Source organism: Heliangelus exortis, chromosome 10, assembly GCF_036169615.1.
Source record: "Heliangelus exortis chromosome 10, bHelExo1.hap1, whole genome shotgun sequence".
NCBI lineage: Eukaryota > Metazoa > Chordata > Aves > Apodiformes > Trochilidae > Heliangelus > Heliangelus exortis.
This window is the reverse complement of record NC_092431.1, coordinates 6,001,851-6,028,977: the sequence shown is the minus strand read 5'-3', so window position 1 is coordinate 6,028,977 and position 27,127 is coordinate 6,001,851. Positions and strand designations below refer to the sequence as shown.

The 27,127-nt window shown below is 38.8% G+C and overlaps 1 protein-coding gene across 1 annotated transcript in view; it reads right to left on the bottom strand.

The window, feature by feature from the left end:
* Positions 1 to 1,802: 1,802 nt before the first annotated feature.
* The window catches only part of UVSSA (UV stimulated scaffold protein A), a 48,368-nt gene continuing 23,043 nt past the window's right edge, over positions 1,803 to 27,127 (bottom strand). Inside the window, exons 8-13 of the mRNA XM_071753264.1 lie at positions 20,925 to 21,099; positions 19,563 to 19,715; positions 15,461 to 15,644; positions 14,519 to 14,630; positions 9,721 to 9,904; positions 1,803 to 4,930 (exon numbers count right to left, since the gene is read on the bottom strand). Coding sequence (XP_071609365.1) covers positions 4,837 to 4,930; positions 9,721 to 9,904; positions 14,519 to 14,630; positions 15,461 to 15,644; positions 19,563 to 19,715; positions 20,925 to 21,099 — 902 coding nt within the window. The 3' untranslated portion in view covers positions 1,803 to 4,836. The remainder of the gene's footprint in view (positions 4,931 to 9,720; positions 9,905 to 14,518; positions 14,631 to 15,460; positions 15,645 to 19,562; positions 19,716 to 20,924; positions 21,100 to 27,127) is intronic.

Below are 27,127 nucleotides of genomic sequence, written 5' to 3'. Positions count from 1 at the left end.
ACTTGGAGTGTCAGATGTGTTTTTCTTTCTCACCTTGCTACAGACTGCATATCCATCACCTTGAACTCCCAGCACTGTGGAGTTTTCCTTGGGCATCACTTGGAGCAAACTTGTTTCCAGATCCAAATTCAAGTGTTATGTTCACCTAGGAGTAAAATGTTGTTAGTTGCTTTGGTTTTTTTTTTTATATGTAGCTGTCCCAGTGCATCCCAAAGGACATGGATAAATTGCTCTCCAGTGGTTATCAGAATAACACCATTCTCTCAGGCTCTGGTGTTCAGGAGGTCCTAAGGGCTGATCTTCTATCTGGTGACAATTGCTGTGAGGGAGCTCTTTCCCAAATCTGTGGAACAGAGCTGGTTTTTTAATGGTAGGCCCCTAGGGAATGAGGATTCAGATCCATCCCTCCCCTGCCCCAGTATGGGCTCATTTCCACCTCCTGTCTAATCTCCTACATGAAGCATTTCTAGCTCTACCATGGTTCAGTTTCAGGCCCCACAGGAGAATGGATGATGGAAACTGTTTCCTCCCACCTCCCTTGCATTTAAGTCACCTGTGGCTTGGATTATCTCCTGAGACAGGACATAGAACTGTCACCTCTTAGCATGAAAAGGGACACAGAACTTCACCTTACCTGAACATACACTCCAGCATTATTACGTGCACCATTGTTATAAACCGCATTTCATTAAAGGGATGTGGAGGGTGTTAGACAAGGTGTGAAAACCCATGCCAGATCAAACCTTCTCAAGTGCTCATACAACTCTTTCCCTGGGTTGCCTTAGGCTTAAGCAAGAACTCAGGTCTAGGTGGGGAGGCCAGTGCAGCTCATGGCATGCTCAGATCCTCAGGATCTTCAGCAGCTACTGGGCTGCAGTTTTGGGCTTAGGTGCCCTGACCTTTCTTGGCCAGTTTGCAGAGGGTCCTTTCCTAGGCCTATTTGCTACTGTCTGTGAAGGCATTCATTTTTCCTCCAGAGCAGAATCACTTCAAAAGGCATGTTTTCAAATGAGCTCTTTTCCTAACTTAAGCACTGCTGTAACATCCAGATGTCTTTACCTTTTCTGATGTGTAACCTCCAGAGACATTTATATCACTTCCATGACTAAAATCATTAATGTATTTAATAGTGCTGAGTGAGCTGTGCACACAGTTGAACAAAAAGCCAGCTGTTTGCCTGAGTGTTAGAGCCCACCAGATGGCTATCTCTGCTCAACTATTTTGATACATGCAGAACTGAGTTTTTGCTGGCTGGATTCCTGAGATTCAATACTTCTTGCTTCTGGCTGGTAGCTCCTTATGATCAAGAACACTGTTATCATCTGTTTCCACAGCCACTTGAAGCAGAACAGGTTTATTTTTTGTTTTCTTCAGAATAACTGTGTTGGGTTTTTTCCAATGATGTCCACTGTTTGATGTGGCAGGTTGTGTTGTCCATTAGAACTGCTTCCAAATCCTGTGTCTTTTGTCTTGCTTCCAAAAAATTTTACCACTGAAACAGCACTAATTATAAAAGGATGGCTAAGATGCACCAGCCCAGCTCACTGCAGTTCAGTTACCTTCAGCTGTCCTTTGAGAAATACAGAACATTCAATCTGTAGTACAACTGTTCACCTGAACAACACTTCAAAGGGCCAAATCCTCCAAGGTGTTTAGGTATCTGTAAATAATGCACAGTATCCTCAGTAAGTAGAAGTATGTTACAGTACCATTGCAAAGGGATTTGATTGAGTCATAAAGATGAAAACACACAGCAGAGATTATGTGAATGATCCTTGTATTTTTTTTATTATATATATATGTATATATATATTTTTTTTTTTTTACCCAAAAGCCCTGAGAAAAGGAATAGAAAAGTTCCAGCAGAAACATCACGATTGGTTTAGCAACTAAGATGCTTGAAAAGTTGGTGAGCTCAGGGACCTCAAATGTGTAAAGTGCTGTAAGTAAAGTGATGCAGGAAGAGGTGTGATGTATCTAAAAAGCAGACAGATTTATTTTGAACTTAAAGTTATTTTTATATAATGAAGGCAGGCTGGATCTTTGGAGATAGATGCCTTTTTTTAAAATATTCCTCCATCAGAGTGACAGAACATCCAGGAAAAGCATAAAACTCCCCAAATCCTCTGAATTATGTCTGACTTAGCCTAATGAGAATGCTTGAGTGATGTAAGGAACCATTTAATGAAATGAGGCAATAATTGACGTGAGAGGGGAAGCAGGAGCTTCTCAAACACTGGGTGAGAGGAAGCTGCATGTGGGATAGGGGTCAGGCTACCAGAAAGGCAGTGCCAGAGAGGGTGTGTGCTTAACACACTGTGCTATGAAGAGTCAACAAACTTTTTTGCTTCAAGGCAGGAAAAGGAAGAAAAAAAAATCATATACAACCGGGTATATTCCTCACCTGACAAAGAAAGTTCTTGCAACAAAGCCAGAAAAAATGAAAAGAACAAGAGCTTTTCAAAAGGTCAGCACTAACTTGGCCCAAAGTCCACAGACCCAAGCCTGAATGAGCCATATCTCCAAGTTACTTGCTGGGAAACCTTAATTCTGCAAATCCTCTTTCTGCATGAACGGAGCCCTCTAGAAAAATCACCTTTTTGCATGCATCTGTGTTTTTTAAAGCAAGTGGGAGAGAAAAGAAATCACATGAGAGGATTAGGTTTAACTGGTGGATCAGACACTCAAGTCCAGATAGGAAGTTTCAGCTGATAATTCTAGAACTGATGTGACTGAGTAGCATCACTTACTAAGCACACTTTTTGCCCTCTACCAGTTCCCTTTTTGGTCTTAGTATTTTTTTATTTTTTTTTTAAATTTTACTACAGGCCCAAAACAGGAACTCCATGGTGTAAAGTGCATCTACTGTTTGCTGGAAATTTTCTAACACTGACATCTCATGTTCACAGCAAAGAAGGGTTAGAGTGTCACTGCACAATATAAATTTCCCACTCTTTTTACAGGGAGGAGAGACAACATGAGGTGTTGTAAATTAACACCTTCAGCCTGAGCAGGTTCAAGAATCTCTGGAAAAGTGGCACAATGACCTTTGTGGCACTTTTGAGTGGTAATCGCCAAGATGGAACAGTTTCATTTAGAATGTTCTGGGATCCCAGCATCCAATGATCTATATTACACTCAAATGTTTGCAGCTTGGTTTTTATTTGGTTTGGGTTGCTTTTTTTTTTGTCTTTATCCATAAGAAAAAAAATCAGTTTATCAATCAGTTCAGCTGACCTGGGACTGAACTTGGTTTGTCCTTGTCTACATTTTCACTTGAAGTCTTCACTGCCAATTTAGAGCTAGACTGACAACAGAAGTGGTTTTGCTTTCCAGTGCAGTAGATACCTCTTAAAATTCTGGCTTCTTATAGTTTTATTTTTGGTAATTTAGAAGTACATCTTCTAACTACATGTGTTGAAGAGGAAAATGTTTATAAAAGGCAGAGCTCTTGCAAGATAAACTAGGAAGATTAAGCATTAATTGCTTTCTAAGCAGTACTTGTGCAAGGCAAAAGGTATTTGGGAAAACTGTAAATTGGCTTTTGTCTGAGGAGGTCAGAAGCTACATTGAGAAGTTAAAATTTTCTCATTTTCCAATTTTTACAATGCATGAGGTGACATCTCCAGCAGGTGAGTGACTAAGCCAGTGCTGTATCTTCCTTGATACTCTGGATTTCCTTCACCCAGAAAGCTGAATGAAACAGTGTAAGAACACAACTGATCAATGTTTGGTTCATTCTGCTAAGATGTGACTATAGCCAGGTAAAGCAGGTTTGGGAGATGTGGTTAAGCACCAGCCAGTAACAAGAAACCACACTGGATCCAGCTGCTGGATCTCAGTTTGCATGTTAGCCTTCTGGAGTTAGAAGAGTCCAAATGCTTCAGTTAGTATCTTCATCCTGAGATGCACTCTCAGGCCTGAGCCTGAGGTAATTTTAACTGATTCAAGCCAGGCAGGTCACTACTGCAGTATGCCACTTCAATGATTTTTCTTAAAACCTCACACTTTCACTCTGTACTGGAGTTGTTTGGGTTGGTTTTTTTTTCTATCAGTTGAACTGCAGCACTCTGAGTATCTTTACAAACTTTCACAACATGCTTTCCAGATGCAGTTCTGAAAGATACTGGGATGCCATAATGGGAAGACAAGAAGCAGACCAGGATGACCTCTGTAATTTCAGCTTTCCCACCACCACCACAGCTCCCAAATTTTGAACCAGTTCCTGGATTTCAGTTTGAAATCAAACTGTATTCCATTCATTACCCGAAGGCATCAGTTGATTGGGATTTTTTTCAATGTGTACATGAGAGGTCCTTCAGAGGTCCTGCAGGAGGCACTGTGCTACTTGATCCACTGCACTTTCTAGAATAATAGGATGAGCAAATAATCCACCCCTGATAATCTCTTGTAGAAATCTAATTGTTTCTAATGTATCTTTTTTTCTGAAGGTGGGAGGATGTGGAAGTGGGTGGAAATTACAACACATATGTTGGCAAAGAAGGTATAAGTTAGTCTCTTAAGAAGGAAAAAACCCCCAAATCTGAACATTTTACCCCAAGTATGCACAAATCATAAAATATGCTCTACATCATGTAAGTTTCAAATAATTATCAACTTCTCTAAATGCATTCCATTCTATATCACCACATCTTGTGCAAAGTCATTATCAAATCAGTTCATTATCAAATAGGGTAGAGTTGAAAACAATTTTAAAAATTACCCCAGTAAAATGCACTTAGCACAGTATTTTAGTTTAAATATTAAGAGCTGTGATTAAGGTTCTGTGCAGCTGCACTCTCGTTAATCTTTTTTTACCCTTCTTTTTATTACATGTTAATTCAGTGCATAGTTAAACTGGTTGGCAAACTTCTCGTGCTTTCTTTGGTCCACTCGGTTCATTGCTTTCACCACCCGTTTCATAGCACCTCTGAAAGAGAAACAAAAAGTAGTAAAAAGAGTTATGTTGATTCTACACAAGCTCAGAGAATGGTTATGAATGCTGGGGAAAAAAAGAATGAACTATGATTAATCACTACCAGGCTTTTGAACACTGCACTGATGAGGCTGAACAAATTTGTCTTGTTAACTAAATTAGCTGCAGCAATATAAATAGTTTAATTCAGCAATGATTTTATTTGAAGGAGTAAACAAATTAAAGTCTTTCAGTTAAATGGCCAGGCATTCCACCCTTCTAGCATTATTTCTGATAGTCACACTACCAAGTTTGAGTTTCAAAAGCACCTAACTGCCCATGGATTAAAAATGGGTATCTAGCAGGATCTAAAAAACTTAATACTCAGAAAATCTTATGAGATCCAAGCTGCAGACTCTAGAATGTTCTTGTGAGGAACAGGCTTGATGTTCTGTTCATGGAACTATAACTCATTCAGCAACTTTCCTCTCACAGGTAAGCACAAACCCATTTCACCAGCTGTGGGCAGAGTAAGGCCTGCTCACACCAGCACTATCCCCATTCCTGAGAAGCCACTATTTAATTCACAAACATTAATCTAGGAAGACACCAGAAACTGTCTCATATCTCTATGCATTGATGGGTGAAGTGGAAGGGGATCTCTGCTGCCTCAGGATGGGCAAGCATTTGAGCCCTCTGCAGTGCCTGCTGTGCTTAAAGGTGGCTCTGGAGTGTTCTCCAGATTAAAAAAGGAAATAAAGGAATGAACTTTGGAGCTCTTGAGCTTTCTGTTGCGTAAATATGATGAGGGTTTTCCCCCCCATTACTGGTCTTTATTTGCTGCTGATGTTTTTTCCCAGAAAAGATGGTGCCCAGATGAGGTTCAACACGGCCAAGTGCCGGGTCCTGCACTTTGGCCACAACAACCCCATGGGGAGCTCCAGGCTGGGCACAGAGTGGCTGAGAGCAGCCAGACAGAGAGGGACCTGGGAGTCTGGATTGACAGGAAGCTGAACATGAGCCAGCAGTGTGCCCAGGTAGCCAAGAAGGCCAATGGCATCCTGGCCTGTATCAGGAACAGCGTGGCCAGCAGGTCCAGGGAAGGGATTCTGCCCCTGTACTCAGCACTGGTGAGGCCACACCTCGAGTACTGTGTCCAGTTCTGGGCCCCTCAGTTTAGGAGGGATATCGAGGTCCTGGAGCAGGTCCAAAGGAGGCAACCCGGCTGGTGAAGGGATCCAGCACAGATCCTATGAGGAGAGGCTGAGGGAGCTGGGGCTGTTCAGCCTGAAGAGGAGGCTCAGGGGAGACCTCATCACTCTCTACAACTCCCTGAAAGGAGGCTGGAGCCAGGTGGGGGTTGGTCTCTTTTCCCAGGCAACTCTCAGCAAGACAAGAGGGCACGGGCTGAAGTTGTGCCAGGGGAGATTTAGGTTAGATATTAGAAAGAATTTCTTTACGGAGAGGGTGCTCAGCCATTGGAATGGGCTGCCCGGTGAGGTGGTAGATTCTCCATCCCTGGAGATATTTAAAAAGAGCCTGGATGTGGCACTCAGTGCCATGGGCTGGGAACCACGGGGGGAGTGGATCAAGGGTTGGACTTGATGATCTCTGAGGTCCCTTCCAACCCGGCTAATTCTATGATTCTATGATTCTCTTCTTTTCAGAGTAATTGTTATGCCACAAAACTGGGTGAGTGAACATACGTTCATTTTTTCCCTCCACAAACATTTCAGCAAAGATCACCCAGCTGAGATGTTGAGGGTGAGGAAAATGATGCCCAGACAGCATGAGTAGGAGCTGAAGATTCTCATGAAACTCACAGAGAGAGCAGGCCTATCCATTATTTACCTGGTAAGCCATAGAAATAGCTTCACAATTCAGGAGGGGTAAGAAAGCAGAAGAAAGGCAGGGGAATAGGTCAAGATGATGCTCAAGATGTTGCATACATCTGCCCCCAAAGAAATCTGTATTAGGTGTGGTGCACAGCTGAGTACCTCTTGCCTAGGGAATTTTGTTCTTCACTGGATTCTGGAGTTGCCATTTTTATTGGTAACTTCAGCTCAGAAATATCAGAATCTGCAAATCCTGATATTTGGAGCTGTGTTCAGATGTCACCCTGCCTCTTTTGATGAAGAAGGACATTATCTCCTAACACATCTCTGCAAAGACCTGAACACTGCCAATATGGGATGCATACCAGCTTAGGCCTTGGTATGAGGGACTGGGTCCCATATAGGAACATGGCACCAACTGATGTCTCTGTTGATTTCTACATCAGAAACACAGCTGGCAAATTCCATCACATGAAGCTGATGGTTTCAAGTGTAGTGCAGTTAGACCCCACATTGTCACAGTCAGCCTTTATCACTTCTGAAGATGCTGCAGGCTGTGCAGTAAAATGAAGACAAGACATCCCCCTGATAGTGTGCAGCAGCCTTTTCCAGCATCAGGCCCTACACACTATTCCATCCCCACTTCTGTGCTTATTTCTCAGAGCCAAGTTGGCTTTTGTTTTACCTAAATCTGTAGTGCTCTCTGTAATGGTTTAATTTCAAAAGCTATTTTGAAACATCTGAAAACAGGATACTTCTTAATAATATTTCTAAATGAGGGGATTAAAGATTTTCTCAGCAGCAACTGTAATGAAAACCAACATTCTGAAAAAACACCTTGGAAGAGGTATACTTTTAGCAAAATTCTGCCAATAAAGTTATCAGACTAAGGAAAACGTGGTCATGGTTTTGCACTTCAAATATTGCCTAATTGGTAGGAGAAAAGTGAGCCTTTAGCAGTGCAGAGTGGCCTTGACACTTTCATGTCATGTAGGTTTTACATTAGCACCACTGGATTGTGTGATACTGTAAATGAAATGAGATCCCACTTCGATGATCTGTGTGCAATTTCACTTAACTTTATTGGCAGACTAGAGCCTGGGTTTATCACCTATACATTTCAAGTAATTTGGGGTTGTTAGAAGGAGCCAAGGTTATCATCTTGTTTAGTGCTGCAAAGCATGAAACCTATTAAAACATGACAGGTTTGATTCCCTATGCCTGGCACTAACACACACTCAAAATCATTAGTACAAACCATAGTAAACCAAAACCAGCTTTAAAATTTTTGTTAAAAGCCTACATTAAATTCTTCTTGTTAGAACTGTATGTCTCTGACTTCTAACTAAGATCAGGTAACATGAGAATTTCACAGAAAATGTAATATTTCTGTATCCAAAAGCAATGTGGATTTGGCTTTGTTATTATGAGCTTGACACCAGAAAAGGGAAAATAGAGTTTAAACAAATACTGTGCCTTGGATGTTGTTCAACTGATCCAGTATGTTTAGGGAAGAACACACCATTAATGATTTTATAATAATTATTTTTTCTTTTTTGATTTGACAACTTGACACTTTTCACTTCCCTTTGACTGCTTAATTTTTGCCATGTGAAGCTCCTTAAGTAGCTGCAGCTGCTTCCCATTTGATAAAGACCAGATGATGCTTAGGCAAATCTATGTTGCAGCTACATCTAACCAGGCACAGATGTATCAGAAATGCCATAACACAGCAGACACAAGGACTTACTCTATGTTCTAAAACCCACTCAGCTTGGTGGGTTGTCAGGCTCTCACTTCCATCTGTGCCCACTCTAAAATTAACTCATTATATATCTACATAAGTCATGGATACACCTTTGTTTGACATGTTTCAATGCCAAAGCAACCCAAATAGCTTTTTCTTGAGCTAAATGTAGGCCAAGAGCTGCTTTTTGTACATGTGCTGGGAGGAAACAGAGAGACACAGGAACAGCACAGGTCTGTGGTACAGTGAGACAGGGAATCATGGAATCATTTTGGTTGGAAAAGACCTTTAAGATCACCAAGGCCAAGTGTTAACCTAGCACTGCCAAGTCCACCACTACATAACAGTGAAAGATATAATAAAGATAAGAATAATCTCCAAAATCCTACACTGCAGTAAGTTCCAGTCCTTGTACTTCCAAAAGACATCAGGGGTTAAATGAATAAGGACCATAACACAAGGATCCAAATAGTTTTGTGAACAAATTGAATGCATTCTCAGTAAAGGAGGAGAAAAATGCAATGGCAGAGTGCCACTGAGTAGCAGTACAGAGGAAGGGATCCCTGTGTGCCCATCCTGGATTGTGAGGCACTGCATCAGGCCCAGCCAGCAACTCAGTGTACCCAGGAGCCAGAGAAAATACACAGGAAGCCTGAGCAGGAGTTGTAACTTTGGCAAGGTCTCTGAGGATCAGGAGCAATTGTCAAGGCTCTGCTACATGCCAAAAGCCAAGAGTTTTTGACAGATGCTTTTATTAACTGAAGTTCAGCTCAGGACATCCCACCTTGGGCTTTCCAAAGAAAAAATTTCATTTTCACTCCATCTACACTACCACAATGTGTCTGATGCTGTAAGTTGTGTCACACTGCACACAGTTTTCTTTCTACAACCAGTAGTGTGTATACATAAAGTAGCATCTGTCTGATTAAAAGGTGATCATCCAGAGAAGACACTACAGCAATAAACGGATTTTAAAAAAAAAAAAAAAAAAAAAAAAAAAAAATTAAAAAAAATCTTTTATAGGGAAGTTTTATGTATTAGCTGAAAACCATTCTCAATTAATCTTGCTACTTTTTACCCTGTGGAGATATGGAAGATATTCCTGCTTTGCAGTTAGCAAAGAAAGTTATTTAGTAAGTTCATCTTCATACAGAAGCAGAAAGTACCATTGAAAACAAGGGGAACAGCAATTTAACAGCCTTTAGAGAACATAAGCATCTTACTTATCAAAGACTTTCTTCTCAAGTCGGGAACGAGAAGTGTTAGCCTGCTGCTTCAGGTCTGTCAGGTTTGGGTATTTTGTCTTCTTCCCTTTCTTTTTTTCTCCTTTTCTATTATTTTTAGATGAACCAAGATCTATTCCTGTAGCTGCTTCAATTTCTCTCATGAATTCTGGATCTCGCCACTCTGTTCAAAAGAAAAGACACACACTTTGAAAGTCCAAACCCAGGAAGAATTTGCAGTCTGTAGGTGAAGGCAGAGTCAGTTCACTGTATGTTGCATACACAAAGGAAGGGGAAGAGAAAGTAGATATCCTAAATGACAGATATGATGAAAAAGCTCTGCCAGTCTGGAATTAGTATCTATTATTAGCTGCTGTGGAAAAAACTGGTTTGTAGGAAGACTTCAGTCAAGTTTTTATAGCAGCACAATAGCAAAATTCCAAGGAAACTATTCCACCCAGGAAAAATGACATAAAATGCAGGTATTATTATTTAGAAATTTAGCAAAATGCCAGCAAGGTACCTGAGTGGAAATGACAACATTATAACATTTCTGCATCAAATAATATTTACTTCCAAACATGCAACTGGTGTCTGACACCTAAAGAGCATTCTCAAACAAGACAACATGACCTTGTTGCCCTCAGCCTAATTTTGCATCTGAAAAGTATATTACCTTTGAATTATTCCCTAAGTCATCATTTCCATTATCTAAATCAAGTTTCTTCTCTTGACAACAGCACAAGAATTATTTTACCTAATAAAAATCTTGGTTTACCATTTTGTCAAAACATGCTTCATAATTTAACCACATACTGTAAAAGGATTCTTACCACAGATGCCACCATAGAAAAAAGTATGAATAATTTAGCCTGTAAACTCTTTGAGGAAGCAGTGATCCTTCACCTTTATTTTAAAGCTTTACATATCAGAACAAGGTAAAACAGTACAAAGTAGAACATAAAAATGTGGCTAGAGGATGAATATTTTCAAGAGGAAATTTAGAAAAACAGCATTGCATTATAAAGATTTTGAGCATATGAGTTGGATAAAAATGTAGCAAGCATCACTTCAAAGAGTGACATGGTCCAAACTCAGCATAATGTCAGAATTCCGTATTTTAACAAATGAGTAACTGCCAGCCCTTTGCCATACATTTTCCCATACATTGGTCAGCCTTTGTTGCCTGCAGAAATTCCAACACCAAACGTCTACAGCCCTTTAACATAAATGGAGATACACAAAAATAAACAGTTCTAAATAACTGTACAGTTTCAGTTGTGTACCAATATGGTCACTGAGTGTGACAAATATAGAATCATACAACAGGTTGGGTTGGAAGGGACCTTCAAGATCATCTGAGTTGGTCTAAACCCCATTCAACCTGGTCCTGAACACTTCCAGGGATGGGACACCCACAACTTCTCTGAGCAATCTGTTTGGTAACAACATTTCACAAAGGTCAGAGGCACTGTGCTCACTGGTGTTTAGGAATACCAGAGCAATTTTCCAAGGAAAGGTTAGATCTAACCTACTATCATAAATGAAAGCAAGAACTGACCAAAATCCAACACACCCAAAAGGATGAGCAAAATGAAGCTGTGCAAGAACTGAGCAGAAGCATAGAGGGAGAAAACAGAACCCACATAGCTGATAGATCATAAGACCTCACAGACTTGATTTTTTATATATATAAGTGAAGGAATACAGAACAGCACAATTCAGACACAGGAACGATTAATCCAAGATTAAGGAAAACTGTCTAAACAGTTTATCTCCCAGTAATAAGAAGGCGTCACAGTTTAGGAACCCAGTGAATGGAGCAATTGTTTAAACACACCGAAAAAATGCTGGCATCCAGTAGAGATGAAATGAGCATTTGAGTAAAATGAAGGAGCAATTTAAAAGCCTTTGAGAAAAATCAATAGAATGCCAGGGAAGAGCAGCCTTTTTGAGCAATGATGGGCCCCTAAAGCTCTTCATACATTGTTACTGAGTTTAGCAGCAGGGAAAAGAAAATTACACAGTTTGCAAGGGTAGGCGGGAATCAATAGTGTAGTTAGGAAAGAGATGCTATTTCACATCTGAGTGGCCAGGGGCCTCCCTTCACCAGCCTGTCCTGATACCTGTGTGTTAACAAGTCACTAAGGGCTGAAAAACCAGATACTCTTCAGGGTTGACACAAAAAATAGGCACTTAATTTGCTCCTGTGTGTGAACTATTGGAAAAGGATGAACACTGCAGATTAGTAGGTCAGTGTAATCCCACCTGATTCATTGTTTCAGGACCAAAGCGCCCAAAGCACCATTTTGTGGACATTAGCTACAGTTTAAAGTTTTAAACTAAGTTAAAAAATTCTCTGTAGCAACAGCATTGTCAAAACATAGCCCTTACCACATACACTGTATTACTTTTGCCTAATTGTTTTCCCCTAAAACCACACAATGATGAAAATAAACCTACCATCCGATAGAGAAGGAGATGTAGGAAGAATTTGGGTGCAATTTAACTGTGCAACTGAACCCTACATTTTAATGTTTGGCATTTTTCATATGTCATCATTAGCAAATGATGTTCTCAATTATAAGGCCAAAGCACACACTGTACAGAGTGGGTTGACACCTGTATATTTTTCTACAGCAGCACTGCTGAGACTTGCTTTGAGTCCTCTGTAAAAAAAAAAACAAAAAACCCAAAACCAAACACATCTCCCAAAACCACAAGCCTAAAACAAACAAAATAAAGACCATTTTATAAAGTTGATGAAAATATTGTAATACAATACAAAAATACCCAGGCAAAAAGAAGCAGTGGATAAAAGTATTTAGTGACATCTGGTATATGTCTGGCTTTAGAAACCTGTAAGGTTTTGTCCAATAAATTAAGTGCCATAGCTTGTTCAGTAGCTCCCCTGCCAGATGGGATGGACTTTTGTATGACACCTCAGCTTAACAAGGGCACTCAATAATGCAACACAGCAATGTCAACACTGGTTTGGGACTAACACACACATCCTGGTGGGCCAGAGGTGAGAAGCCTCTAACAACACTGCACTGACACTGTAATAAAAATAAATATTATGTCTAGCCTCCAGCAATGGCAATTTCACTGGGGGAAAAAAAAAAAATCAATATTTTTTCAGTCAAGTGATTTTTATAGCACAGTATTAGTTTCTAGTTTGAAACTTGTCCCTCAAGAACACCTACCAGCTTAATTTCCCAGTTTTAGTTTGCCATAACTAAGTTGGGAACTTGCCTTTTTAGCACAAAATCTACACCCCTGTCCTGGTTTCTCACTGTGACAATGCAACTGTGCCCCTGCTGTTGGCAGGATGCCAGCCTGGAGCACCTTCCTCTGTCTGGACAAGGATGGAAACCACCTGCAAATGTTGCACTTCTTGACTTATGGAAGCACCAGAAGGTGTTTGGAAACTGCTGCATTTAGTGTGGTTTTGGTAATTGCCAAGCACAGTCAGTCAGTATTCATTCATGGCTAAAGCAGTATTCATGGAAGCTGGGTGGGTCAGTTGGATGTTTATATGCAAGTTCATCTGACACAGACCTTTCTGGATAACAGATCAACAACTGTTCTTTATGCTCTGAAGAGCAAAATATTATATATAACTGTGAAACTGGTGAAAAATTGAGTCAGTCAGATCTTTAGAGAGAACTTACTCCTTAATGGGAGTATATTGCAAGATATCAAATGATGAAGCCTATGAATTAGTTTAATTAGAAGGCAGAATATTCACCTAGAATAAATAGCTTAAAACTGAGAAAACTCAGAGCTGATGGAGGAAGGCAGATTAAATAAAAGCTCTGAAAACAAATCTGTCCCCTTTAATTATACACTATGTCTTTGCTGGATAGATCCTTCTCTTGTATCTTCTTCCAGTGGCTTCCTGGTTGCTGACCCCCCAACACCACACTATGAACATCTCTCTTGTCCATCACTAATGAGGGTGAGTTATTTGCAAAAAAACCCCCACTCTGCCAGTGTCTGTGGTAACACAGCAATCCTAATACTGATATCATTACATTAGCTAAATCACAACTGTTACAGACCAACAAGATTAGATGACTTCTGTGCAGAAGCATGGGAACTGTGGAGCATTTCCCAGGAAATAGGTTTAATTGTCTTTAATAAACATATTCCTTCAGATAAAGGCTATAACTCATCTGTCTGAGGAACATTAAGAACACGATGATAACAACTGGAAATGAAGAACAAATGCAATGTTAACCTTATTCTGTGTATACCTGCATCCATATTTGCCACAGCCAAGAATCACTGTAATCATCTGCAAATTAAAATCATCAGGAATTTAAATGAAAGAACAGGGCTAGGAGCAAAACAAGAATATGGTCTGGTTCTGTCAAGCTCAGCCTGTTCCTTCAGCAGCAAGAAAACAGGCTCTCTTTCTCCATACAGCCTGCTTCATTTTCTGTCCAACTGTATACTGAGGCTGTTGTCCAACCTGTATCTACACTGTATCTATAAACAGATACAAGATATACAACATGTAGGTGCACTGTAGATACGGTATAGATGCAATACAGATACAATGTAAATGCAAAGTATTGTGGATTAAATATATACAACATATAGAGCCAATGCTGGTATACCATGACATCATATAGATTGTAAATAGATATTGTAGATAGTGCAATTATTGTATGCAATATATATACAAAACATATACAATAAAGGTATTACCCTTACATTTAAAGCTTATCTCCCACCTCTGCCTAATATTCTTACTTTACTTTTTTTTTTAAGCTGTTTTGCAGGAACAAACCTGGCTGAGCTGCTTGCTTCTCAAACCTCATCTTTTCTTCCCTGGCTCTGTCCTCTGCATGAACAGGAATCCCAGTTTCATCTCGAGGAATTATCTTCCCATGGAAAGGGCACTGCAGAAAAAAAAAAACAAAACAAACAAAAAAACAAAACAAAGATAAAAACTTCTGAATTAGAAGAAAATGCCTACATGTTATTCAACATAGCTTGAAGACAGACACTTGACCCCCCGCCCCCTTTCAGGGTCCCATAACCATCATGTGTTTAATATATTCCCAGTCTCAAAGAAACAAGCTCTCTGTGATATCAATACTCAATTTCAAGAGGCCAGGTAGCACCATCCTGTCAAGTCTGGAAGCAGGGCACCAATCCTGTGCTGTATTTTGGTGTTTACATTATATCCCTATCCTGTAAGAATCCCATTTAAACTATTTCAGTGCATTCAGGTCCTCCAGTCCCAGGCAGTATAGAAAGAACAAAATATTTAAGCAAGGTACATATGCTCAATAGGGCTCATAATTTGAGGCTGTGTAGGAATTAAGTTTTCATAAAACCTAATCTGTAAATAAAGTCTCTTTGCCCCTCAAATGGCCATATTTCTAAAACCAGTAAATATAAAATACACCTCTAAATAGGGAAAACCTTTTGACAAACAACTGCATCTGCTTCACTGTCAGGTACTCAAATGTCACAGTAACTAATACAATCTCAACACCTATGATAAATGCCAAAAGTATTTGAGACCTATTTAAATGTTTACAGCTTCCTTACAGGAAGGATAATTCTTACATGAAGCACTTATCAACAGCAAACTTCCCAGGTACAATTTTCTTTCACTGCCTTGAGCTATAGTTAGAATGTAAAATAAACTTTTATGGAGATGTTTTAATGAGATCTTCTCCACAGAGCACATATCTTGAAAGTTGTGTTCCTTGGTGCCCACCTTAATCCGATCTTGCCTTTCACACAGACTCCCATCTGGCATTGGTGCTCGACATTTATGTTTGACTGGTTCAAACTTGCCAGCAAATGTTATGTATCTAGTTTTTAACATTTCAGTTATTTCTTGATTTTCCACCTCTTCTTCTACTTGACAGGGTGCCCAAAACCGATGCTCAGAGGGAACTCTGTGAAAACAATGAATGAAATTTAACGAGGAAGTTGTAGGGAAGCAAAGATACCAGTACCATCCATGCTAAACTTTCATCTTCACTTCAAAAGGAAGAATCATAGAATCATAGAATGGGCTGGGTTGGAAGGGACCTCAGAGATCATCAAGTCCAACCCTTGATCCACTCCTGCTGCAGTTCCCAGCCCATGGCACTGAGTGCCACATCCAGGCTCTTTTGAAATAGCTCCAGGGATGGAGAATCCACCCCTTCCCTGGGCAGCCCATTCCAATGTCTGATCACCCTCTCAGTAAAGAAATTCTTTCTAATGTCCAACCTAAGCCTCCCCTGGCACAACTTGAGACCGTGCCCTCTTATCTTGCTAGAGACAAGGTATTGAAGGTATTCTCTTGCAAGAGAAGGTATTGAATTAGAAAAACCTGGGAATCTACCATTCTTTCTTATGACTCTGATATTATGATCATGATTTTAAAACATCACCAAACCCCATCTAGTATTAACTTCTTCTTTAACCTTCTAACCTATTTTTTGTGATCTGGCATTCAGAGTCAGTTATCTGATATCCAGTTCCAATGAGTAACTTTGTGAGATTCTGTTGTTAAACATTCATCATAACAAAATACTCCTATGATTAAACACAGAGAGCAAACAGTTGGATCTTAACTTGTCTGATCTTATTCCTGGTAGCTGTACTCCTGCAGCAGCAGAGGAGCAGAAGCTGAAATCAGAGTATGTTGCAACATACTTGGACCAAGAGAGCAAACAATCAGCTGAGCCTTACAGAAATTCTTTGAGATTCTCCTATGGAGATAAAGGCAAAAGAGTTCTCATGGAGGCTGGTTCAACATATTACAATGTTTCCACAATTTTTGGTTAAAGAAAAAAAAAAAAGACAATTCTGTAAACTAAAGCCTAAACAAAAAAAGGTCTAAGAGTCTTTTTAATATACTAATATGACTTTAGTCAGAAGTTTGGATGGTACAGTATTTCCACTTGAGAAATTATGTGGCCAGATCATATAATAGACAGTAAATAGAAGATTCAAATAAATTTCTTATTTGCTAAATTTTAATACAATCTTGAAAACAAGACTGACTGCTAGCTGTGTTATCAACCTTACAGACATAAGAAGGAGAAAGCATTCCTAAAAAGATACCATGAAGGATTTCGTTGTTCAAACTAGCCTTACAGAATCTTCTAGTAAAATTCTCATGTTCCTTGGTGGTCTGAACTCCCCTCCTTCTCTAAATTATCAACGTACAGTTACATAGGGATGAAGAAGCATTTAACAGTTGGGTGCCAACCTTTCCAATTAGGGAAAAAGTTCTACTTCAGTGTTTTGACTTCCCTCCAGTAAAAATATCTGCACTGAACAAATCACAAGGAAATCTAAAATTATGTTTTACTCCATACATCATGGATCAGTATTTGTGAATTAGACTGAAAATAGACTAATTTGTGCATAGATATTTATAAATATTCTTGTTAACTGCAAGCACATAAATTATTTTCTCCCAACGTTAATTACAAGGAGGTGAGAAAAGGACAAAACAGTGCTTAACCCTGAGGTTTTCTGACTCCCTATTGCTGTAATTTAAGCAATGCTTTAAAAGAGTAGATGAGATCTTGATTTGAAAAAATGATTCATGTGACAAGTAAAATTTTTTTGTAAGGAGGTTCAGAAGAGGAACAGATAATCAACTAGAAGATGATCTAGAACAATAATGGAAATTACACAGTGATACATTAGAAAGAATAAAAGACAAGTAATGGTTAAATGAAATCTAAACCAAAGTCCAGCTCCTGGAGATATGTCAGACCCTTTCAACAAATTTATGTCAACTTTGTTCCTAAAATGATGGGAAGCTTACAAAAAGCTTGAATAAATATAAATTCTAAACCCAGTATGATGCATAGAGAGGTTCTGGAGCAAATGCTAAATGAGTTAATTAAAATATCCAATGCATAGTAAAAAAAATTCTGCACCAACTAGTTTACTCTGGTCCTAAGAGTAAGCTCATTTAATTCAATTCAGTTCAAGGAGGAGTGTAGATAAATTTGGAAAGCCCATGCTATCCACAATAGTAGGTTAAGCTGGAATAGCAGTCTCTAGACAGTATGACACTGAGCAGTATTTCCCCCTCCCCTTTGCCCCCCCAAAAGTACTACTACAGCTTTATAAACTCATTTTAAGAGTTTTTAACATAGCAACAACAACAAAAAGAGTTGTGTGAATGAAGGCAGAAGTGGGGAAAATTATTTGGCCCAAACTTTAACATTTTAAACAAAACTACAGAAAATCATCTTCCTGCTAGCTACATTCTTACTATCAAAATATTAATTTATCATAAATGTTGTAATTAAGTGTAGTGTTAAATAGGTTAGAGGGGAAGACTTTTTTATTTCAGATTTTAGAAATTAAAAAACCACATATATTCCATATGTACTGTCTATTTTTGGGGTTTGCTTTTATTCCCAAGGCAGCTTATGGAGACAATATGTGTGCATACTGAAAAGTTAAACAACTATTATAATTTTTTCAATAAATCCATTTTATACTCAGGGGTCAGTGCTACTGTGTGTGCAGAGTTACTTAAATTATCTTTAGTTAGATTGGCACATCTGTAGTTATAGACTATAAGGTGCAGAAAGTGTGCCCTCTATTTTATTGGAAAGCATAAAAATAAAACAGTACAGCACAAGGCAGACAGGCAGTGAAATATGCTTTTGATTTCATTATGACCTGAATAACTCATTTGCAATGTAAAGTAAAGCCTTACTACCTTTTTGGCATTATCACAGACAAATGCTTCCTAAAGCCCTGCTGAAAATCTTAACTATTTTATAGGCTTTGAAGAGCCTACACCACACAAGAGAGAAGCTGAAGCTGGGAGTGACTGTGGTAAAGCACTGGTATGTATCAGATTTCACTGACTTTCAACAATTTCAAACATATTCTGCATTTTGCAATTTGGTACAGGGACCATGCTTTCCCCTGGCATTTTTCTGCAAACACTGTCTTCACACTGCAATCATGGGTCAGTGTTGGTGTCGTGGAGTTTTCTGTGTTTAGATTTTTTTTTTTTTAACTAAGTTAAGGCAATACTGCTGAGAATTTGAGTTTGATTTGCCAGTCAATGGTTTTTGCATTTTCCAAGCCACACATGGTACATACTGATACTAAAGTTTGAGTGGACTTAAATGAAATGTATACACAGAGGGAAGACTTTGCACCCCAACTTTAATATAAAAATACCATTGCTAAAAAGGGGTTTTAAAAATGACTGCTAGAAACAAGTTCTGATCTATACCTACAATATATGCTCCCCAGTATTACTAAAGCTTTCCCCAAGCCATCACTGCCTCATTTCCAAGAAACACAACCTTCCCAGACAGGAATGGAGTGTAAGAGATCCAAATTCAACATCTTTAAATGTCACCTTTCCTTGTGGGCCTCAGCACACATATTGATTTCCTTAGTTACCACTCTGTAAAGTAAGGAAAAATACTCCTGACACATTCCCCAATCTTTCTCCTACCTTGTCTGCTATTTATTTAGACTGTAAAGTCCCCAGTAGAGGGACCATCTATCATGCACTTGCATAGCAATTTGCATGAAGAGGTACCAACTTAAATTGGAATAAGTGCTGCTATGCTCCAAATAATACACAAACTTGAGAAGAGCAGAAAAATCTGTGCTTTGAAGCATCAAAGGATATTTAATTAGTGTCATGTCTTCTCAAAACAAATAACATTTTAAGGTACAAATTCTGACTTTGCTTATGGGCCCTACAACACAAGGGAAAGAAGAAAATTAATTATCTAAAGAAATAGCAGTCATCCCACTGCCTGACCTCTGAGTACAAGTAAATCTGTATATTTGTTTAATTTATCTTAAAAGAAAAAGGGCATTACTTGATAATCTTCCCAGCACTTGGCTGATCCTGTCCCCAGTAGTGAAGATCTAATCCAAAAGGCATGAAGGGAGCTTTAGCTCTTTCTTCTTCCAGTTTTCTTCTCTTACTGTCAGGCTCTTCCAAGGCTGCTGGCTCAGCAGTTGAAGAGCCACTAGAGAAAATTGATAAAAAGTCAATACAGAACAACAATGACCACAACAACTTTTTCTCTTTTTTCATTTGATTTTCATGCCAACAGTAATATTATCTTAGGACTACAACTGCCTTTACAGGATTCTCTCTCCCTTTTTTTATTAAAAAAAAAAAAAAAAAAAAAAAAAAAAGTACAGACCATGACACTGCAGTGCAACCAGGAAGCTAACTGAACATTTGGCTAAAGTTAAATAAAATCTATTATATACTGGGGGTGTAGAAGCCCCAGTGATGGGGACAGAAGTGGATCACACACACTACTCTGTAACAAGAGCTATTGATGTGTCAAACTGTGCTCATGACCATGTCTGCATGGCAGTGTCACAGGCTGCAAAGTCTTTGGTTTGTTGACAAAATTCTGTCTTGCAGATTTACAGTACTCATTGTGCAACACCACTACAGAACTCATTAGTCCTCAAAAAACAGATGACTATGGAAACCTTGGCTATTTTCTGACAGAGCTGCAAATGGTCTCAGTCACCTTACTGAAACTTTTACAAGATTAGAAGTCAAAATGTATACCTGAGTACTCCAGAGTTCTGATAAAATAAATACCTTTCTCTTTCTGAGATCACATCCCAATATGCCAGTTTTGGGGGGCCTGTCTGGTCAATGCACAGGTGTCAAGTAGATTACTCCAGTCTTATCCCAGTCTTATGTCTAGCAGATAAATGCTAGACAAGGCTGCAATGTCACCAAGCTTTGAGCAGAATTGACAATAAATATGTCTTTGGAATCAGCAACACACCTCCAAGCACCACTGACAATGTAAGTCCCTAGAAGGCAGGTGACAGTTGAAGCTACTTTCTAATTTACTATCATGATGTATTCTGTTAGGTTACAAACCAAAAATTAACACAATAAAAAAAGATGGGCTTTTCAGTTAGGAGAGGAGGGAATATTGTATATTTTCATAGAGTCCAATTACACCAAATAAAACGTAAACCAAGTGAGTACTAAAATATTCCTTAAGAGCCTGGTGAAATCACTAAAAACATCCCAAATATTAAGCAAGTGAATACACATCTCAGTAAAAGAACTGCAATTTCACAATGAAACCAAGCCAGCCATAGCAGTTTGCTTAGTTCAGGAGTGGGTTTTTGTGTGTTTTATAAATAACAAATACAAGTAAGAGAAAGATGTTTCTACTAGAAATAAAAAAGAGAACCTGGCACATGGAGATGGTAACTTTGGTAGTTTGTCTCTAATAAGTTTCAGTGTGGCAGCTGCACAGGTTGGATCCAGTTCATCTTCATTCCCTTCCAGCTGGGTGCAGGAGCTCAGTGGTGTTGGTCTTGCTGTCTTCATCTCTGGTGCTTTAGAAGGTGGCAGGGGTTCCAGCCCTGCAAAACAACTCAGTGATGTTACTTCACCTTGAAAAGGAGGATTTTAACAATTTGTGTTTGCCTAAACTGCAATGCTGTTTTTTGTAAGTTATGTTTCTGGTGTCACATCTGCCTGCTGGTATTTCATTTCTGTAGGCAAGGTTGCATCATGGTAAGGATGGTAAGGAACTATTGACACTACTGTTTAAGACCTTGAGCTCCAAAGGCATCTAAGAGCAGCAGAAAGTGAAAGGGAAGGCATACACCCATATCTTCCTCCATGCTAAAGTTAATTCTTTTTGGTGTCTCAGCAGAAAGTCCTGCTCAAACTTACAGCCTGGCAAAGAGAAACCACTTCTGGGAAAGGGATTCACTGGCAAGAATGGGAACAACCATCACTTATCACAGCTGGCAGGAAAGCACACCCAGTAAATAAACAAAGTGGGTGTGAAGAACATTCCTCTTCTGTGATGCCTCTCAGCTACCATATTGACAGCTCAGAATACAAACAAAACCACCTTTTGTTTTCCATTTGTTAAGGGGCAGCAAACAGTTGTGTTTCAACACCTAAATGCATCCACGAACAGAATTATCTACAGAACAGTCTTCTTTCACAGACACTAAAACACACAATTTGCCAAGATAAAATACCTCAGTGGTGGCAGAAGCAAGGAATAGACTGAGAGCACACTCAGGAGACAGCAAATGCCTGAGCTACACCTGAGGAACACACCTGCTGCTGGGCACTTCCAGGCACTGATGCTCAGCTCTAGCAGCTATAATTACTTTATAGGGTTAGATTAATTAGACAGCCAGCACAGGCTGCAATGATGCTGTTAGACAGGCTGAGCAGTTACACATCTACCTACTGAGCTGGGGAAGCAAGTCCATCAGCTGGCAGCAGTAACAAGAACTTTTCAGCCAATGACAGCTAAAAATGGGAAGATGTGATCCCTCACACTAACATGCTACACTACATTTTCCCCATCAGAAAATGGGGAAATCCACTTTTTATAAAAAGTGATTGAAATGCAAGGCCCCACTCCCCCCCCCCCAAAAGCAAGATCAACACAAAATGAAGTCATGGTTTTAGACAAACATTTTAAGAAAGTCACCTCAGCCTTCTTATGAAAAGCAACCCATATTTACCTGACATGTTTTATCCATTGGGACTCCTATTCTCCTGCTGACCTATTCTCAGCCAACCCTGAAGCTATATCCAGAAGCATTAATGCTTTGTTAATTTGTTTTGGTAATTATTAAATGCATCACAAGATATCAACTGAAAAAGGAAAAGGTAATATGGTATGACCTGCACTGTCAGTGGGAAACTGCAGGACCAGTAGTGGCAGGTAGCTTTGGTACACACAATATTTTCTTTTCAAAGAAAACCATATTTTTCACAAACAAGATCAGACCAACTTGCCCTATCCTCTTTCCACCTCATGAGGTCTTCCAGTAATTCATCCTCACCTTCACTCATTTGAATTACAAGTTTCCTTGTAATGGGGTGCAACAACACCCAAATAAAACAAATCCTACTTTTATTCTATTTTTTCCAATATTTATGGAAAGCATGATTGCTTGTTCACTGCAATGATTTTGGGGGGGGGAGTGGGGCAGAGCAGGGAACAGCAGAGACAAGCAGTCAGCAACACACAGAAAAGGCAAGAGAGAGAGATGGACAATGTGACATTTAGATAGATAAAATCACATCTAAAAGATCAATATAGGAATTCTTAAGAGTTACAAGCACAAAATATTTCCCCATTGATTTCTTATTTTAAACTATTAACAGAAAAAAGCTAAAGATAAATACACGAGCACATGAGTAATACCACCTCTACTGTTGACTTTGAAAAAATATTTGTTTACACAATTAATTTTTGCTAACAAGACAGAAATTAGAGACACCATGCAGACAACCCTGGCTGAATGGTATCCAACATCAGAGTGGGGGGGTTTTGTTTTGTTTTGTTTTTAAGACATAGATGGGATTAAGTGCAGTTTTAGAAGTAAAATTTCTCTTAAGAATTCTGCCGTTCTATTTTATTTAACACAAGTCCAGTACCTGGGTTCAAACTGATCCAATAGCAACTTTTAGAAAGAATCATAAAAATGTTCAAATCCCCTTTTTTGTTTAAATTGACCAAGTGGCACCTATTTGCCTGAAGCAATAAAGTAGACCGTGTTCACAAGATAAATCGATAAAAGGAAAGAGAGAGGCTGGGGTTTCAGCTGAAGTTAGGCTGCTGAATGCTGACATTATTGATTTTAGCTAGTTCAGCTGGCCTTGTAATTAAAATGTAAATTTGAGAAAGAGATTATGTCCTGACAGAAATGGTGGGATTAGGGGGAGATAAAAGCCCCTCAGTGAAAATTCAGAGAGGGAGCAAGCACAGGTTTCCTCAGCTGTGTGGACTTAGACAAAATGTAGCTACTTCAGATTCACTGGAGTTTAATTGAAAAAATGAAGACAGAATATAAAGTAGTATTATGGATTTCAACTTTCCTGAAAAAAAAAAAATAAATTCTGTTTTCCATTTGTTGAAACTTGGTCACAGTGAATGTATGTGATTTCTATGAGTACAGACACTCCCCAAGACTGCCAGGAAAATCCAGAGTTCAGGTACAGTATTTCCCCACTTCACCCTCTCCTCTGCTTGTAATGAAAAAACCTGCATCTCTTTTACTCAGGAAGCAAAATAATCTTTACTGCTACGTGAACAGATCTTTGCCAAGCTTACTTCATATGGACTTGCAGACCAGAGAGTTCAAGTCACTATCTGGGGCATTGCTTCCCTACAGCTTCAGTGTTTCAGCATCAGTTCTCCTCTATCACTCCAAACACAAATGTGTGTGAGTAACATTACCATAGGTGATCCTACAGATCATAGAGTAGGCAGACCTCACTATCTCTGAAGGTTCTGCTATTCATAAGGAGTGGAGATTTTAATTATATGCCATTCCTGAGAGATCATCCCTGTTATCTATACATTAGGGTAAATCAATGCATGATATTTCAATCGTGTAACAATTATGTCTGATGCTTTTTATAAAAAAAAGCATTTACAGAAAAAAAGATTAACAGAAAACTTATTCTAAACATTAGACTCTTTTCTAGGGATAGCATCACAACTGTGTGTTAACTACATTTTCCAATTTGGGAAAAAGGAACCCAAATTTCACAGAGCAGTGAAACACAGGCAGGTAATTCTGCCTGTCCTTCCCCCTGCAAAACCTGATTTGTTGTTTTTCCTTAGAGAAGTCAGGCAATACCCACAAGCCCTTCTTTAGCCTAAATAGTATAATTCTAAGGCTCAAATCCATCTCCTGAGAACTCTGTCTCCTCCACTCCATCATCTGCAGGTTTGCTTTCCCTGTGGTCTCCACTGAGCTGCTTCTCCATGCAAGAATCTTCTCAATGTTCTTCTCATGCAGGAAGAATTCCCTCAGGAGGTTGCTGAGGTATGTTTAGCTTTACCTTTGTTATATAAACCAGACTTTTAATGGGAAACTTCATTCAAAGGTAGGATAAAAGAGCACATTACTACTATAGACAGTAACTAAAGTAATTTTCCTATTTCCTACAGAAAAAACAAAGTACATAAATATACGTAATCAAGAGTCAGCATAGTGAAGTATTTGTACACTTTATTTATTCAATTGGAGTATAAGCCTTCTTTCCCATGTTGATATGACATTTCTTATTTAAAAACTACCAGCAAACTACTTAACACAAAAAAAAGGGATGACCCAGACACCACCAGACTAGGAAAAGCAGTGTGAGGACATCTAACCCATGAAGGGACCTCCCTCTGTGATGGAGGAACAGTTTTTGAAGTGGATAGAACTAACCCTTGGGATTTATAACTGCAGCTTTGATCCTGATATGAAAGAAATCCCCAAGCAGGCTTTAGGAAACAATGTGAGCAACTGAAGTAGCTATCATGGCCCTAGAAAGGTTCTGGCTTACAGCTCAAATACAAGAGAAATAATCTGATTAACCAGAATTGAAATAATGGTTTGTGTTCTTGACTGTACAGCCATTTCTCATAGAATCTGGATAAGGATGAACTTGATAAGCAGTAAACTGCCTCCAAAACACTATTCCCAAGTCAGATGGCTTCCTCATGTCCCTGTGCTTGTAAAATGACAAGCCAAGCAACCCACAGCTGGCCAGTAAAGGTTGGAATGTGTGAAATAAGTGGAAAAAAGATGTTATCTTTCCCTAAAGCTTTCTTTTAAATGAGCAATGCCTCAAGTTTTGAGGGATTAGCAATACTACCCACACAAGGGCAAATTACTCCTAGATGGACATGAGCAACATTGGTGCCAAGGGTGGAGAACCTGAGCAACCTGGTGAAAATTATTTTCACAGCACTGTTGCTTTTTTATCAGCCCAATGCTCTTCTTTAGCAACACAAAATGTGTTTCCAATGGCCCCGTGGTGCCACAGGATAGCTGGTCTCTTGTCTGTTGCAGAGATCAGGTGCAAGTGTAAATAAGGATTATACAAATGGGAGGTCGTTAAAAGTCTGGTAATGCTAATTTGGCATGACACCCCTAATGGGTTATATCTTCACACTTCAGTTATCTAATCACCTAAATTCTTTTAACAAATTTACATTTCATCTTATACATGGAGATTCAAATTGACTTGTTTAATTCTCCCTCCACCCTAACTGTACCCATGCCCAGGAGATCTGATATACCAAATCTCATCAGTTTTGACATCATCACCATCAACTACATAGATACACAGATAATACAACTGCATGTTTATATAATTATGCCTGTAAAAATCCCCCTGTCTCTAAATATTTTTTGATTTAAAAAAAACTTTTCAGATCTCAGGAGAATCATGATTCTGCATCATCAGAAACAGCATCTTGGCTTGAAATTTACCCTGTTGGTAGGATATTTTTCCTAAGGTAAGTGGAAGGGAACAAGGTGACTTTTAAATCAATAACTTAAATGTCACATTTCAATCAATTTCCACAGTCATTTAAAAACTTTGAGTTCCTGATTAGTATAAAGCTAATCTGAGGAGCTGTTCACTTTTTCTGGTTTGTTGAGGAAAATTAGCAGTACAAGAAAAAAAACAACTTTACATTATTCATACCTTCTACAAAACACTGAGATTTTATTTACATGTGGAAGGTTTAGTGTTCTAGTTAGACCACTGCACTCACACAGACTTTCATTTTCTTAGCTCAGAGTTCTCATAAACTACAGAAAAGTAGCAATAACCTACCTGGACTATATTAAGATAAAATTAAAGTCACTGCTATGATAACTGCACTTGCACATGGAACAAAGAATCATGTTAATAATTAGTGGTGGCTGCCTAACACTCTTGATGATAACATGTGACTATGAAATCAATATCTTCTTTTGTATTTTACCATGACAATTCACTTTTCTTAAAAAAAAGTGTAAAAGGGATGCTTATTTTGGTTTTACTTATTAAAAACACACAGAACATAATCCAATAGAGGAAATACAGTTCTCCATTTTCTGCAGACCTGAAGTAGTTACACAGAAATCAGTTGATTATCAGTTGATTTATGCAATAGTTATATATTGGCTTATGAAATAGATTTTGAACAAGTAACTGATCAGTTGGTCCAAGAAAGCACTTAAGCACACAAAGACAGAAGTGCTTAAAAGATTTCCTGAATTACTTTAATTAATTATTTTCAGACTCTTTCCTGAACTGGGAGCTTACATAATGAGTTTTAGTGGCAGCAAGAAAGGCTGAATGACTTCAGAAACATCAAGAATGGTTCCTTTTTTTTCAAAGTGCTATTTTTAACAAGCACATCAGATAAAAGAACAACCAAGTCTGACCATTAGCTCCTACACAGCTACATGCATACAAAATGAGCCAGGTTTTGTTTTCTGATTCATTGGCTTCCTCACTACAATATATTTTCCTATCAGCAATAGTTTAAATACAAATTGGGGATTTCTTAATTCATTTTATACAGATTTTGAAAATATTCTTGAGTAGAGAGTAGGCTTGTTCTCTTCCGTGTGAAGG